At 53.0% G+C, this 17,305-nt stretch overlaps 1 protein-coding gene across 2 annotated transcripts in view; it reads right to left on the bottom strand.

Annotated features, from left to right (window-relative positions):
• The window catches only part of NEURL1 (neuralized E3 ubiquitin protein ligase 1), a 79,509-nt gene that overhangs the window by 10,888 nt on the left and 51,316 nt on the right, over positions 1–17,305 (bottom strand). Inside the window, exons 3-5 of one of the 2 annotated variants that reach the window (XM_087432542.1) lie at positions 7,087–7,328; positions 6,351–6,672; positions 5,961–6,044 (exon numbers count right to left, since the gene is read on the bottom strand). In XM_087432542.1, the coding sequence (XP_087288668.1) occupies positions 5,961–6,044; positions 6,351–6,672; positions 7,087–7,328 (648 nt within the window). The remainder of the gene's footprint in view (positions 1–5,960; positions 6,045–6,350; positions 6,673–7,086; positions 7,329–17,305) is intronic. The other variant, XM_004428038.3, reaches the window with a different exon arrangement.

Genomic DNA, 17,305 nt, shown 5'->3' with positions numbered 1-17,305 from the left:
TTCTAATGTACAGAAATGGCAATTTCCTATATTTCCACCTAGTACCTCTTTGGCCCAAGATATAGTTCTGGGGCCCATGGAGAGAGACCTGGGGGGCTCAGGGTGGGGTGTGTTTTAGGGCAAGGAACTGCAACCTTGCATGACAAAGCCCTCATTTCAGAAGCAGGAGACCTTCTGGGAACTACAAGGCAGGCAGACCCCCTCATCGCTGAATCAGGATGCTGGGCACCCCTCTGCCCCTCCTCCCTGTGCCGACACTGCTGGGGCCCTGGTGGCCTATCTATGCCCAGCATGTGCAGCTGATCCCTGATGCCTTGAGCTCTCATAAGCTCTGTTCTGGAAGACATAGGAAGGCCACAGTCTCCATCATTGGGGGGAATCCAGACTTAATAGGGAGACCAGATGGACTCGTATTTAGAGAAGCTGGGAGGCAATGTAGCCCACACTTCTGGCTCAAGTCTCAGCTCCACCAAGCTGTGTGACCTTGGGCAAGTTATGAGACCTCTCTGAGCCTGTTTCCTTATCTGCAAAATAGGTACAATAATAACTTTCTTTATAATACATACAAAGAGGATTTATGCTGTCTTCTTAAAGAGCAGGACAATGCATGATGTAGAACTGCCAATACCACTTAGACCTCCACGTGCTTCTGGTGGTCAGGAGGAGGAGGGTCGTTAAGACCAGGGGAAGTCGGGGAAGGCTTCCTGGTGGAGGGGAGGGTTTACAGTGTTGGGCCCTGATATAATTGGCAGAATTGGGGGTAAGCAGACAGGAAGTGCCTGGAAAAGCCTCTGAAGCAGAAGGAACAGCAAGATTTTTTTTTAATCAAGAAGAAATAAAAATTGTCAAAGAGGAAGAATGCACAATCAGCATCCTCAGCCCATTCCCCCATCCCAAGAGCTTGGCTCAGGCTCCTTAAACTAATATTTGCCTCTCAGCCCCTGGCAGCCACGGCTGAAGGTAAATATTGGTTTAGCCTGGGAAGCGAAAGCCCCAGATGGCGGTGTGGTCCTCAGCTGGCCAGGGATGGCTCACACTCTGTGCCACCAAGCTGAGGCACACCCTGGACAGAGGACCTGACCCAGGACCTTATCTCCAGAGAGGTCCAGGCCTCTCCTTGCAGGGCAGCCAGGCAGGCCCGCCACCCCAGAACCTGGCCCAACAGCAGCCCAGCCCTCAGAAAGCTCCCTGGAGTGCCTCACACATCTCTCTCCTCAGTGGGCAGGTGGGATCTGTCACCAAGACCTGGGAACCTGTGCCAGGCTGGGATGAAGCAGGATGCCCTTGGGGGCCCCACCTAATGCCCTTCTAACACCCTCCGGGGCTCAGCCACTGCCATTTTGATGTGGCAATAAGTCTTCTCACACTGACCTCATGCCCAGATCAGCCAGGGCAATCTGAACTCCAGGCCGGGCGTGGCTTCTGACCAGCTGGGCCACATTTTCTCTTACTGAAAACTTGACAGCCCAGAAGCTGTCAGAAACCTACTGTCACGGTTCTCTCCCCTGTAATACATGCACCTACCCACACCTGGGCACACCCCCTCTCCACAAGTCACCCACTACCTCTCTACTTCACCCCTCCCCTGAGGGATCTGCTCCCCGACTGACTGCTAATTCCCCACCTCTGTGCCTATGCACACCCTCTCCTGTCTGGCCTAAATTGTTCCTCTTCAACCAGTCCATTCTTTTCACCTCCCTTGGTTCCTGCCTTGAAACCCATCTCCTAGAGGAAGTCCTCCTGGATTGCTCCCCAGCAGCACCCACACAGTTTTATTCCTCAGCCACACTTAATTGCAGAATTGGATTTGGGTCACCTCAGAGCAGTTATACAGTGTGTCCCCCCAGTGTAAACACTCTTCAGGAGAGGGGCTGGGTTTTCAATTCTTGTGTCTCCCCCTCCCCCTGCATGGTGCCAAGGCTGTGGTGGGCACAGAGGGGTGCTCAGGAGCACCCTGTAAGTGGAGTCTTGGCTCACAAGCTTTCTGCCAGGACCCACAGCTGCTCTTCCTGAGCCAACAAGTCTGAGAGGAGCAGGGAGACCTTGAAAAACTGGGATAGGAGCTTATCTCTCCAAGTATTAATCACCCCATAAAACCTGTATTTATTTAGTTGCTGGTAGGTCCTTCTTCCTGGAGGTAGGAAGCTGTTATTCTTGGAGATACCAGCCGGGCTCGGGCCAGGACGCCCCGAGGGAAGAGGGTGACTGGTGGACTCCAGCATCACGGGGAGCCTGGAAGGCCTGATGCAGGGGGCCTGGGTGATAATTAGGGCAGCAAGGGGAGGGCATGGGGCACCAGCCTGGAGGTGTCAACCAGGGAGAGACATCAGCCCCTGCCTCCACTCTGCTGGAGGAGACGGCCGGTCTGACCATGGCCTGACTTGCAAACCTACTATGTGCCAGGTACCCCAGGATGTCTCTGCTCTGAGGAGCCGACACTGGCCAGGTGGAGTTGGAAGGCTTTGGCCACAGGTTCCAAACAGAGGCAGAAGGGGAGCGGGCAGGCTTGGCAGGAAATCTCTAAAGATGAGACACTGGTTTGGGGGACAGTCACCCCAGGGAAGACCAGGCCCATCCTCAGAGCCTCTGAAGACAGAGAGCAACTTCTTCAGAGGAGAAACTCAAAGGCAGCAGCTGACGAGGGAGACCAAGGAAAGCCAGAGAAGCTGGAGGGATCTGGGCAGAGGGAGAGAGATGCCCATGAAGGACAAAGACGCATTGAAGTGGCAGGCAAGGAGAGCGGGAGAGGGGAAGTTGGGGGGATAGGGAGGAAAATGGACGCTGAGACTATTTAGGGCAGCGGGCAGACCCCACAGGGCAGGGGCTCTGAACAAGGACACAGAGCAGCATGCCCACCTCCAAAGCTATCCTGGATGGATCTTTTTTTTTTTTCCCAAAAAAAAAAAATCAATTTAGGAAGAACAAAATGAAGCGACATTTTATTCTGCTAATTGAATTTAGGGGCCATAATCAGTGTTTGAAAATGCCCAGGGATTACGGTGATTTACAGCTGGGATGGGAATCAGCCGGGCCTCAGCCTTATCGGGTGTGCAGAGGAGCCTGCTGGGAAGTCCAAACGCAACGGAAAATACCGCATGAAAACCCATTTATAGTCAAAGAGGGGGAACTGGCCTGGCCGGGTCAGCCGCCTGGGCTCTGCCCCAGGGTGAGGCCCTTCAGATTACTCTCCAGGCCCCTCCCCCAGCCCCTGAGCTTTGGAAGCCCCATCTCACCTGGCATGACCCCTTCATATCCACCCCCTTCTAGACCCTCCTGGAACTTGTAGGCCCAGCCTATGCCCCCTCTTCCAAGAAGCCTTCCTGGACTCCATCCTCCCTCACTAACCTCAGTCTCCTCTGACTTCCTGCCTCCCTTCACACTCACACCTGCTGAAGGGTAAAGGGGAAGGCACTGCTTTGAGAATCAAAACACCCAGTTCAGGTCCCAGCTCAGCCACATCCCTAAAAGGACAAGCCAGGCCTGCCATGGGCCTCAATTTTCTCCCTGCCTAATGGGGATAAAAAACCCTCCCTCCAGGGCAGCTGCTGAGAGGTTAAATGAGATAACTGGATGGAAACCATCCAGGCAGATGGAAGGGATCCTACGACCACAGCGTTAAACAATTTACTGTCTTCCCTTGGGTTATGCCCAATTCTGTCTGATGTGCTTGCTTTGTGTCTCTCATTTCCCAGTGAGCCTGGCACTGTCTGTGAGCAGGGCTGGGTCTACCTCAGTCACCCCTACTTTCCTTCCTCTAACAAGTCATCCAGCCATCCCACCACTCTCCCCCACCCACCCTACAAATATTCCTCGGTGTCCTCCACCCGCCAGGCACAAGATTCCACTCCGGAGAGGAACCTGGCGGGAAGACATGGATTCCTCCCTCAAGCCCTCCCCATCTGTGTGTAAACAGACATGTGGATGGACTAAGGCTCGGCCAACGCCTCTGTGCTGAGAGAAGTGCAGGCACCAGGTGGTGGGACACAGGGACAGAGAAAAGAATTCAGCCCCAGAAGGCTTCAGGGAAGAGGTGGCTTTTGAGCTGGGCCTTGAAGCCCAAGTGGGATTTTCATCTTTGGGGACTGTGGGGAAGGGCATTCTTTGCTTAGGGAAAAGCAACAATTTTGTTCCCACTTCCTTTACCCCTCTCCCTCCAACAAGACTGTGACTTTCTGGGGGCCAGCCCCGTGGCCTAGTAGTTAAGTTCTGCATGCTCCACTTCGGTGGCCCAGGTTTGGTTCCCAGGAGCGGACCTACACCACTCGTTGGCGGCATCAATGCTGTGGTGGTGACCCACATACAAAATGGAGGAAGACTGCACAGATGTTAGCTCAGGGCAAATCTTCCTCAGCAAAAAAAAGACTGATTTTCTCAAAAGCAGAGACATCCTTCTGTCTCCTACCATGTGGCCAAGCCCTGGACTAGGTCATAGTATTCACAACCACTTAACAGACAAGAAGACTAAGGCTCAGACAGAAGTATCCAGGCTAGAGCTCAAACCCAAGCTTTGGGACCCCAGTGCCTTGAAGCGTGGGGCCTTGAGGATCTCAGAAGAGCAGGAGGCGTCCACTTGAACCTCGGGTTAAGCATCGCCCTGTCCCGGATGCATGGGGATGAGTGCCAGGCACTGCATACCTCCTATGTGTAAGCTGCTTCACAAAACCCAGCTCCTTGAGCCTTCAAAAGAACCCTGAGAACAATTATTATTACCCCATTTTACAGATGAGGAAACTGAGGTCCCACAGCTAGTATAGGATGAGGCCAGTATCCCACCAGATGGGTCTGACTCTGTAGTCCAGGAGCATAACTCTGCCCCTTCCGCCTCCAGCCAGTAGAAGCCCTGCAGCCTCATCCACTTCAGAGGGAATGAAAAGCAGATTATCCTGGGCAGCCGTGCCTCCCTTCTTCACCTGCTGAGACCCTGAAGAGCCTGGCTTCAGGCACCGGACATGTCCATGAGAATGTAGAAACACTTTTATTGAGTTGAAAAACAGAAAGCTCCCAAACTATTGATTAACAAAAGCAGCCTCCTGATGTCTGGAACTCAACAAACAGAAAGGCTTCTGAGGTTACTCATTTCTTTGTTTTTACATTCACTATCTTTTTTACTTAAATAAAGATGTTTTGAAAAGAAGAGCTTCACTGTTTCTAGGCTCTGAAGTCAGAAAGGAAAAAAAGAAAAAAAGTTTTTCAACCACCTCCAGGACCTTTTTCTCTGCAGGAGAGGGGGCAGGAATGGGAGATGGGAAGAACAAGTGTTGGTTGAGCGCCGACTTGATACCCAGGACCGTGCTGGGCACTTAACTCATGGCCTCTTTAATTTAATTTATTCTTCCCACCAACCCACTTTACAGATGGGAAAGCTGAAGCTCCTGCAGGCTCTGCCTGGAGACACAGCCAATTTGCCGATGGGCTGATTTCCACCCCAAGTCTACGTATGCATACACATACACACTCGCCTGCACATGCACAGCATAGCACGGTGAGAGGGATCCTGGACTGGGAGTCAGGTGACCTGGATTCTAGTCCCAACTCAGCCACCAACTCACTGTGGGACCCTAGGAAATCGGAGACTCTCTGAGGACTCTTCCAGCCCTGGCATCGTCGGGTCTACATGTGCCCTCGCTGGGAAGCCTGGTACCTTAGCAGCCCCAGGCTACCTTCTGATGCTCCACTCGCATCCCACGAGATGTCTGCCCTCTCACTCCCCTGAGCAGCCTTACTCACGCAGGTGGCCCTGGAGTAGCCAGAAAAGTCTTAGCCCTCCTAGTGCCTTCTGCTCTCCCCTCTTCCCCCTTTGGCCCACATCCCTGCAGAAAGCACTAGGCTGGGGCTGGACCTCCTGGGATGCTGCAGAGCCCAGGGGTCAGGGGCTTACTTGGGACTGAGCACTGGCTCTACCACTCACGTGCTGTGCCTCCTGGGGCCAATGACTCAACCTCCCTGAGCTTGAGTCTCGCCTCCATGGGCCCAGTAATGGAGTCTGCCTCCCAGGGTTGCTACGAGAATGGCAACAATGAAGTGTCTGGCACATAGTGAGAGCTCTCGGTACTACGGTTACGATGATTCATATTCACTGCTTCCTGGGAGTGGGGGTCTTCAAGGCTCCGTTTATGCTCAAAGGCACAACCCGAGGGGCCGCGGAGGGCCGACATCTCGCCCAGGCTCCACTCGCCAGAGCAGGGGGCCTGGAGGAAGGGGGCGCTCTGCAGTTCACACAAAGGCCCCTGGGGCTGCCTGGTGCCCACCTGGCCCTGGGGCTGCTCCCATTGGGGGAGGGGTCCCATGCCTGATGGGATCCAGCAGTGTCAGACCAGCGCGCCTAAGGGGCCCCGGGCGCGGACACTCACCAAGCAGCTGGACGCCCCGCGTGAGGCCGTAGACGTCCACCAGGGCCCAGAGCGGGTCGGCCGTGCGGACCCCGTTGAAGAAGAGCATGGCGGCCGAGTCGTTGATGCGGTAGAACACACGGCCCTTCTTGTCCACCCAGAAGGCGATGATGTTGCCCTCGTTGGCAAACTCCTCGGGCAGCGCCTTGGCCCAGAAGCCGCTCTGGGACACCAGGTCGGGGCAGGCGTACTTGGGCAGCGAGTCCGGGTGGATGCGGGACGGGTCCTTGCTTGTGAAGCCCAGCCGCAGCGCCCCGCTCCAGCAGCACTGCTTCTTGGTGATCTGGGCAGAAGGGGGCCGGCCTCAGACAGCCTCCCCCTCACTGTCAGTGAGCCCAAGGGGAAGGGAGCGTGCCCTTCTCTGCAGACCCCCTACCATGGGGAGTCCCACAGCCCAGCTCACCCACCACTCAGGCTCCTTTCCCTCCCTCGGCAGCCTTCCCGCCAGTCTGGTGACAGCTAGTGGTCCCCATGGCCACTCCCCTACCCCACTCCTCCTTTGTCACACAGGGACAATTGAGAAAAGAGTACGGAAGAAGAAAGAGACAGAGGAGGGATGAGGAAGAGCAGAAACAGCAGCAGAGAGGAAAGAGGAAGGCAGGGTGTAGTGATGGCCGTGCCAGACAGCAGTGACCGGGGGAGAGAGCTCAGGGGCCCGGGGGGAGACAGTGATGGAGAGCGGGGAGGGAGGCCCCACCTTCAGCCTGACTTGCTCATAGATGAGGACTGGGCGGTTACTGAAGGTGATGGCGTTGCAGAAGCTGGCCTGCCTCTTAACGGCCTTGTGGCTGAGGTCCATGAGGATCTGGGAGCCCTTGGTGTGGGGGTGGAAGAGCAGCGGCGTGGCCGGGAGCCCCCCGCCCGGCAGCACCGGCGGGCAGTGCTTCTGCTTGTGATGGCATCGGTGAGAGGTGACAGGGAAGGGGCCCCCAATGGAGTCTGCAAAGGAACAAGCCACAGCATCAGAGAACTTGGCAGTCCAAGAGCTGGACCGGGGTCCCCTAGGGAAGGGTAGAGGGCTGGGGCATAAGCAGAAGTCACCCCACTGCCCAGGATTTCTACCATCATCGCCAACCACCACCACTGCCACTTTCCGCCACCATCCTTCTCCTGCTGCCATCTATTGCTATTTCCCACTTCACCATCCACCACCACCTACCCTCATCCTCCACCCATCACCTCCCATCACCACCATCTACCCTCATCCTCCACCCATCACCTCCCAGCACCACCATCTACCCTCATCCTCCACCCATCACCTCCCAGCACCACAATCTACCCTCATCCTCCACCCATCACCTCCCAGCACCACCATCTACCCTCATCCTCCACCCATCACCTCCCACCACCACCATCTATCATCCACTGCTCCTCACTAGTATTTACCACCATCTACCTTCCACCATCTACCATTGTGATAAATCACTGTTTACTACCAACGTCCACCACCTTTCACCATCTCTCACTACCACCATCATTTATTTTATTCAACAAATATTCATTACGTATCTGCTGAATACCAAGCCTTGTCCTAGGCACTGGAGATATAGGCACAAAACATACATGGATCCTGTCCTCAAGAAGCCAACAGTCCAGGACGGGAGATAAGACATGGACAAAAATCACAATACAAATGGCAGACAGTGATAAGCACCAAAAGGATGTACAGGCAGGTCACTTCTCAGGAAGGCCTCCTGGGGGGTGGGGGGCAGGCATCAGAGCTGGGCTGATCAGGCTGGACTGCAGTGAACATGTGACCATGGGGCTGCCATAAAGACCAGCAAGCGAGGTCAAGCAGCCTTGGCGCAACAGCCCCGGGACCACACCCACCTCTTCCCACCTTGGCTGCCTTCTTGCTTTACACTGCCCGTGCCTGCAACATCCTGGACACAGTTGGGCCTCTTCACCAAGCTTCCTAACAGAACTCCAATCTGCCTCAAAAACCCCTGACCAGAGAGGCACAGCGCTTTCTTCCACAGATGGTTCTACCACACCCCAAAACAGGATAGAGTACAGCACAGGGCTTGGACCAGGAGAGGGTGCTCTACAAACATGTGCGGTTGGCATCCAGGAGACAGGGCAGAGAAGAAAGAACATGGGATGAGGTGTCGGTGGCTTGTGTCTGTCACTAACTGGCTGTGTGACTTTGGGGAAGTCACTTCCCCTCTCTGGCACAATGGATGGCCTCTACTCTGTGGCTCTAAGACACGTATCAGCAGCACTGGCAGCATTAATGCACAGCCTTGGTGGCTGAGGGCAAGGGAGGGGAGGTGTTCATTTCTTCCCCAAGATCTCTGTGCTGTCCATCATGAAGGGCAGCCCTGGCCCATCCCACCATCTTGAGGAAAGAGAGACATGGAGGATGGGGAAGATGGGGGCGGGGAAGTAGAAAGCCACAGAATGTGACAGAGGCCTTCTGGGATGTTTCAAATTTTGGTCCCTCCGAGGTAGAAATTTAATAATGCAGAAAGCTCCGCCAGCATCAGGCGTGCCCAGATCCCTTCCACACCCTAAAGAGGAGGAGGGGTTTCCAGGACGCAGAGGAAGACAGGCGGGACAAGAGAGGGAGGGAGGGATCCCAGATCCCAGAAGGCCCAGACTTCAGACCAGGCCGCGTTTGCATTCGTTTGCATCACTTTGCCTCTTTGCTCCCTCTTTCCCAGAGGGCCCCAGACACCAGGGTCCACAGTCCAGGGCCAGCCAGACACCTTGTGCCTCAGCCTCCAGGCCTCCCTGGAGCAGCTTCCCGCACACCCGGCCCACAAGGTGGCAGGTGGGGGTGGCCCAAGGACGAGCTTGCCTTGCTCTCACTAAGGAGAGAAGAATGGAATCGCTAACAGCACTCAAGGGCTTTGAAAGCCTCCAAGCAGTGAGGGTTGAAATTGCTCAGAGGAGACCCAGACAGTCTGGGAAGGCTACCTGGAAGAGGCTGAGTGGCCCCTCGATAGTGCAGAGCAGGGGAACCCATTCCAGGGAAGGGGACAGTTGGGGCAACACACAGAGCATGGCACTGGCTACAGGTGCCCTGCCTGGAAGAGGTGCCCATTGGGCTCAGGCCAGCCTCAGACACAGCTTGACTCTTCGTTTCAAAAAATACCTGCTGGTGAAAGGTGATGTTACACATTGTTTAGGGATGTATACATATGTAGAAATGAAAGCATAAAGGAAAAAAATACCCGCCGGGTGAATGGATAACAGACTGTGTACAGCTATACAGTGGAATACTACTCAGCAGTGAAAAAGGAATGAACTATTGATATGAGCAGCAACATGGATGAATTTCAAAATAATTATGCTGAGTGAAATAAGCCAGCTTAAAAGAAAAGCATACACAATTCATGGAGTAACTTCAGGGCTTCCATTCCTTTCAAAACCCTTCCTCTCCCTCCACCCTGTCACATTCGTATCAATTCTAAGAAATACACACTGAGCTATAGTGATAACAAGAGATTGGTGATCACCTGGGGATGGTGGGGAGAGAGAGGGAGGGATTACCAAGCGGCATAAGGGAACATTTGGGTGGATGGATGTGTTCACTATCTTGATTGTGGTGATGGTTTCATGGGTGTACGCAAATATCAAAACCCACCCAATTACACACTTTAAACATGTGTGGTTTAGTGTATGTCAATTCTACCTCAATAAAGCAGTGTTTTTGAGCCTGCTGAGCCCAGCAACTCATTAGAGCCTCTCCCATGAGAGGCCTCCCCAGCCTCCACTCAGAATCCAAGGACCAACTGCAGGGCTTCAGCTTCCTTCAAAAATGCTTCCTCTTCTTCCCACCCATCCTGGGTGGGGTCCTGGGGCCCTGGGTAAAGGTCTAGAAAACACTGGCTCTGGGCAAATATGGTGGAGACACCAAGGGAGTAGAGACCCAGGCCGTGGCAGGACCATCCCCCAGGGCTTCCCTTCCACAGGGAGGGTGTTGGATAGACAAGGACTGCAGCCCAGCCACCCTGGCTGACAGCAGGACCAATGGAGAATGCGAGATCTGGGAACTCCGGTCCCTGGGGACACAATGTGCACCCAGACATGTGGCCTCAATAAGGCACACTTATGGGCACATACATACATCTGTCAGCACATGAGGGTAACCCAGACCCTAGGAGACATGGGAGGAGAGAGACTTATCCCTTCCCTGATCCCTTAGACCAGGAATCACTCATCTACATATGAACCATGCACACAGAGACGTACAAAACAGTACATATAAAACACACGCCCATCACACATGGGCCATACACATCTAATAATGATGGCAGCCATTTATCAAGAGCTAACATGTGCCAGGCTCTAAACTGGGAGTTTTACATACACTTACTGGTTTCACCCTCACAGCAAACTTAGGAGGTGGGAGGGACATTACCAGCCCATTTTACTGATGATGAATCTGAGCCTAACAGAGATTGAGTGGCTTGCCCAAGGCCACACAGCCAGCAGGAAGGGGCTCTAGGAGCCAAACCCAGGCAATCTGACTGCAGGGCCTGTGTTTTAGCCGTTAAGCATTAATAGCCAAGAAAGCATGGGTTTGGTGTGCTGGATACATTTTTTTAAATGCACATTAAAATAGGATTATAATTGTAAAATACAGAAAAAAAATGTTCATCCACAAAAGCATCTCATGTAGCACACTGGAGGGTACCTGGAACTCTATTATGATGCTTTCATGATACATGTGTGTATGTCACCAAAACACAGAAGTACACACCATGTTTTCATAACATTGCCCTCATACATGGTTGGTAGGATGCAAAATGGTGTAGCCAATGTGGAAAACGGCTTAGCAGTTTCTTATAAAGCTAAACACCTACCATACGACCCAGCAGTCACACTCGTGGGCACTTACCCAAGAGAAATGGAAGCACACCCGCACAATGACCTGTACACAAATGTACAGCGGCTCTATTCATAATAATCCAAAACTGGAAACAGCTCAAACGTCCTTCAGCTGGTGAATGGACAAATGAAATGTGGTACATCCACACAATGAATACTACTCGGCAAGAAAAATGAACGGAGCTATGATACGACGAGGAGGAACCTCAAAAGCATGTTAAGTGAAAGAAGCCAGATTCAAAAGGCCACATACGGTCTGATTCCATTCGTATGACATTCTGGAAAAAGCAAAACTATAGAGGTAGAAAGATCAATGAGTATCAGAGTTTGGGGACAGGAAGAGAGATGACTACACAGCAGCACAAAGGAAGTTTCTGCGGTGACAGAAATGTTCTATATCTTAATTGTGGTAGTGGTTACACACATACATTTGTCAAAACTTACCAAACTATATATTTAAAAAGGATGAATTTTATTATGTATAACTTATACCTCAAAAGCAACAACAACTACTACCCACCAGACCTTCATTAAGATGGAGGAAAGGGAGGCTGGAAACCCCGACCACCACAGCCCCCATCACCCCACTGCAGGCAGCGTCTAGGATCTGGACCATCTGACAGGAGACCCCAAGGCCTCGTGGGGCCTGCCACTCTCAGCCTTAAGCTCCTTCCACATCTGTGAAGTGGGGGTGCTGTTCCCTGCCCCCTCTGGGTATGAGGAGAGCACTTGAGCAGCTGTGAAGCCCCTTCACAGATTCCAGGGCCCCAAGGTCCCATGCTGTCTCCTCCTGCCCACAGTGTGGTCTCCGAGGCTGTCGGGCCAGCCCTGGATGCAGGGGCTCTCTGGGCTCTGTCCTCAGCCCCATCTCTGTCCTCGAGCTCACTATGTGATCAACACCCAGCAAGCCACCTCAGTCGGGATGACTTGAAAACCCTCTCTGGCCTGCTGAGCATCTCCTGCCCGTGGACCATGGTCACTTGCCACTTGGCAGGCCCCAGCTGAACTCCTGACCCTAACTCGCCAGCCCTACCATGTCCCCCGGGCCACAGTGCAGTTTTCGAGCACCCCACACCCAACCTGCCAATCCCACCTCAGAAATCAACATCCCTGTGCTCTGCCCGCGCCTGGCCTCCCTGCTGCCACAGCCCTAGCCCAGGCCTCATTGCATTTTCAACAAAGGCCAGGCCACCATGTACAGCCACATAGGCTCTGCCCTGGACACCTCCATGGGCTGCCATTTTCATGGACTACATAGGAATGGTGCCCTCAGAGTGCCCAAGGTGGCAGCCCTGACCAGGGTGATCACCACCTCCCCAACCCCCGCCATCCCTGCTTCTGCGCTCTCCCTCTTCCATCTCAACTGGCATTATGATGCGGGGGAGGAAGGAGAGAAGGCAAAATGAGAATTAACCCTGAGCACAGCTCTGATACCAAGGGCCAGAGGGGCAGCTGGGTCAAGGCTTCTTCCCTATACCTTCCAAAAGGGCTCCCTTACTGCACTTTGACATACACTATGACCCCTTAAGGGCCCCATTCTATGGATGAGTGAGTTGCGATTCAGACTGGTTAACCAACTTGCTTGAGGTCACACAGCAATTAAGTGGCAGAGCTAGAACTCGAACCCTGGTCTTCCGATGCTATGTCTGGAGTCCTTTACCCTACTCAGCATCTAATACTAGAGCTCATTTTCCCCACGAATCCAAGATGGCAGGCGTAGTGGGAAAAGACCGCGTGGAGGAGATGCTGGCCAGTCCCACTGAAGGAGCAGCCACAGCAAAGGGCCTCAAGACGCTGGGCCTGTGCACCGTACAGCTGCTTCCCCAGTGGCCAATGCTCCTAGGTAGGGCCCCAATCTTGCCATCTAACTCCCGGCAGAGCTCCCAGGAGGCCCTCCTTAGTGACAGGTTTATGAGCTTCTCGGGAGCCACAGTGGGGGCACTCCGCTCAGGCGAGGCTGCTGCTGACACAATGGAAACTACCCCCCACAGCCCATTCCTCCTGGGCATTTATGAGCTGCAAGACACAAGCCTGGCCAGCCCTCCAGTGACCCTCACCCAGCTATGGACCACATTCCTGCTTCTTGGGATCCCAGGGGCAGATGCCTGGACACAAGGTAGCCTCCAGAGTGACCTCCCCACTGCCCCCACCAAGCTCTGCCCCAGAACCACCCTGGCAGAGCCCCAGATGCCCAGGCTCGGCTGAGCTGGGCTGCCAAGGAGAGACAGGGAGAGAGCAACACTAATGACAATGACCAACCTCTATGTGGCTCAACAGGCAGTGTCTTCATTACGCCCCCAATGCCACTATGACACAGGACCTCACCAAGGTCACCCAGCCAGAGTAAAGAGCCCAGATCTGAACGCAGGTCTGCTGCCTCCAAACCCAGCAGCTCTGTCACTAACTGTGAGACCTCTGGGAGGCTCACTTTTCTCGTCTGTAAAATGGGGGTCATGGCAGACCTTCTTCATGGGATTCTTGTGAGGATTACATGAGATGATGTATGTAAAATTAACTCAGTAAATGGCTGCTATAATAATAATAATAGTTATATACAATAGTTGTTAATAATTATATTAATAATTATTATATAATAATAATTATTATTATTGCTGTTGACATCAATCTATGCTCTCCTACCTCCATACCTTTGCTCAAGCCGTTCCCCCTTCCCTATGTATCTTCTCTCCCTGCCCCACTTGCACCTCTCCAAATGTCACTCATCTGTCAAGGCTCAGCTGAATCCCACTGTCTTCAGGATGGCCTCATTCTGAATCCGTGGCCCTGAATAGCAGTGCTGGCATGACTGTTTGCATCTCCTATGAGGGAGGCTTGTCTCTCTTTCTGGGCAGTGGAGTGGGGCAAAGAGCATAGGCCCTGGAGGCAGGAGGCCCTGGCTTCAAACTCTGGCCATGCCACAGACTTGCTGTGTGACTTCAGGCAAGTCACTTCACCTCTCTGAACCTTTATTGCTTTCTCTATAAAATGGAGTCATCATAGCTGCCCTGCCCACCTCTCCAGGTGGTTGTGAGGACCCAATGAGTTCATAGATGTGAAAGAATTCTGCAAACTTTAACACCTGATCCCAACATAAGGTCTCATTTTTTCTTATAAAAGCAACCACCACCACCATAGGAAATCAGCTCATTTCAGCCCGGTGGGAGGCCAGACACTTCTGCTTTATTGTATCCCAAATGTCCTAATCCCAGATTGCCAGGGGGTCCTGATTTGGACTAGCTTATGTGCATTCATTGAACGGCGCTCTCTCTGGGGAAAAGACTTTGGGAGCCAGCTGGAAGGGTGGGAGAGCAGGTGGGGGTGGGGGCCTAGGTGAGAGAGATGATTGTAAAACTGGGCAGATGTGAACATCTCTGGGTTCCTTAAAGGGACCCACCTCCCTCAGCTGCCTGTTGCCTCTAGGTTTGGCCCAAGCCCATTTCTCTGCCAGGAACCTTTCCTTCCTCCTTCCCACCTACGTACCTGCCTTTCTCTCACTCATCCTTCAGACCTTGATTTTAAAGCCCACTTTCTCCCAGAAGTCTCTGACCCCAGACCAGGTTAGGGGCCCTGCTATGGACCTCCAAGGACCCCACACATCCCTACCAGAGCATCTAGCACCCAAGCAGCCTTTCTCAATTCTGATTTCTCCACAGAATTAGGCCGAAATGCCCTGGGGCATCCACTGTATGCAATGACCTGACTCGTCTTCTCCATACCCAGAATGGTTCTGGTTACTCGCCATCTTTGGGCGAGTTGAGAAGAGAGTCACTCAGATCATTTTCTGTCTTCTGGGCACAGCTTTCCAGCTAGGGAAGGCTGCAGGGTTATTTGTGTCTGTCCCCCTGAAGGACTGTGAGCCTCCTGAGGGCAGAAACCATAGTCTTTTTTTTTTTTCTTTTTTGCCAGGAAGATCAGCCCTGAGCTAATAACATCTGATGCCAATCCTCCTCTTTTATTTTTTTTTATGAGGAAGATTGGCCCTGAGCTAACATCCATGCCCATCTTCCTCCACTTTATATGGGACACCACCACAGCATGGCTTGACAAGCGGTGCGTCGGTGTGGGCCCGGGATCCAAACCCACGAACCCCAGGCCGCCGAAACAGAGCGCGCGCGCTTAACCGCTTGCACCACCAGGCCAGCCCAGAAACCATAGTCTTTTTTACTACTGTTTCCTGAGTGCATAGCTCAGAGCACACAGCAGGTACTCAATAAAAGTTGTTGAACAAATTTCCGCTGCTCAATTCTTCAATCCCCTGATTAATTGGCAAGTGTCCAGGGACCACCTACTTTGTGACTTGCCCTTTCTGGTGTCCTGTGGAGAAATTAGAGAAAAAGGGAATAGAGGGACAGTTGTCTTCACTGCCTAGCACCAAGATCCCACACTATATGCCTGACTACAACCCTGCCTCCTCAAGAACCTTCAATAGCTCCGTTTGCCTGCAGGAAAAAGGAGAAAAGGAAGGTCATGAGAGTTGATTCTTTCCTTGTATGAGATACTGCACCTGATGCCTTTCATACACAACCTCATCTCACCCTCCCAATCCCTGCAAGGTAGGGATCCATGGGAAGCAGCCTCTAGGATGGGCCTAATGGTCCCCACATCCACCTCCTGACAGTCATCTGCTTTTGTAGTCCCCTCCCCTTGCATGTGGAGTGGCCTAGCAATTGGCTTCTAATGCATTGAACACAGCTGAAGTAATGGGATGTCGCTCCCAAGACTGGGTTATAAAAAACGTTCAGCCTCCATCTTGGTTCCTCTCTCTTGCCTCTCTCAGGTCTCTCCCTTTGGCGGAAGCCAGCTGCTGTGTTGTGAGGTAGCCCCATGGGGAAGCCGTGTGGCGAGGGACCAAGGACTGCCAATAACCACGCAAGTAAGCTTGGATATGGATCCCCCTCCAGGCAAGCCTTCAGATGAGACCGCAGCCCCAGCCAACAACTTGACTGCAGCCTCCCAAGAGACATTAAGCTGGAGGCACCTACCTAAACTGTGTCAAGATTTCTGACCCATAGAAACTGTGAGATGATGAAATGTTTGTTGTTTTACGCCACTAACTTTTGGGGTAATTTGTTATATACCAATAGATATGTTATGTAGCAATACAGTATCAATTAGTCCCATTTTATGGATAAGGAAGCAGAGGCTCTGAGAGGTAATAACTTGCCCAGGGCCACATAGCTGGTAAGTGGCAGAGCTGGGCTCTAAACTCAGATCTGTCTCACTGTGCAGCTGTCCTCAGTGAGCCCCAGCTAGCCAGCCAGCATGCTCAGTGCCCTCTCCCCTGACTCCACCCTAGTCAGTTTCTCCATGACCTCTGCAGCCCCCAAGTATATACATCTTTGTTGTATAACACAATGTTAGCACCCTATCATCTCCCCCAGAGCGCCCGGCTAGGTGTACAGCAGGCCCGCAGCTCCCCGGAAGACTGAATGAATTCACGATGATGAGGTGGGCGAAGGAGAGTGGCAGGGAGTGGGCGGATCGGCACCTTCACAGCCAAGTTAATCTCCACCCTGAGCCTCCTGCTCTCATTCACTCTGCGACATCCCAGTCTCTGACATTTCCAGCAGCCAGATGTGCACACAGCTGTACTTCCCAGTATCCTCACTGCTGGGAGGGGACCAGCCCTCCTCCTCCCCCTCCTCTGTCCCACCCTGAGATTCCAGAAGGGGACTCCAGATGATAACTATTCTGGGTTCAGCTCCCTGTCTCTGTCTTCCCAGCGCCTCCCCAAAGCCCCCAGGCCAGGCCTAAGAGAATGAGGGGGAGCACGGCTCAGTCACATAAACTCACACACCATGCAGACCATCACCCTTAGTTCCCCTTACACAAATCCACATTCACTCGTGTTTTCATACGTGCACACACACAGCCGGTGCGTGTGCCTAATGGCGAACACAAGCACCCAAGGAATATTCTCTCCCAGGGGACCACCAGTGCTAGAGGAGGCAGAAGATGCAATCTTGGTCCTTAGAGGCAGCCAGGCACGTGTGTGTGTACACACTCGCAAGCACACACAGGCCTGGAGGAGCCTCCGTGGAAACCTTCACAAAAGCACATCCATGGGCAGAGTGCTTACT

Source organism: Ceratotherium simum, chromosome 6 (assembly GCF_057802395.1).
Source record: "Ceratotherium simum simum isolate JZ-2026a chromosome 6, ASM5780239v1, whole genome shotgun sequence".
Lineage (NCBI taxonomy): Eukaryota > Metazoa > Chordata > Mammalia > Perissodactyla > Rhinocerotidae > Ceratotherium > Ceratotherium simum.
The sequence above is the reverse complement of the archived record's forward strand: the minus strand, read 5'-3'. Positions and strand labels throughout refer to the sequence as shown.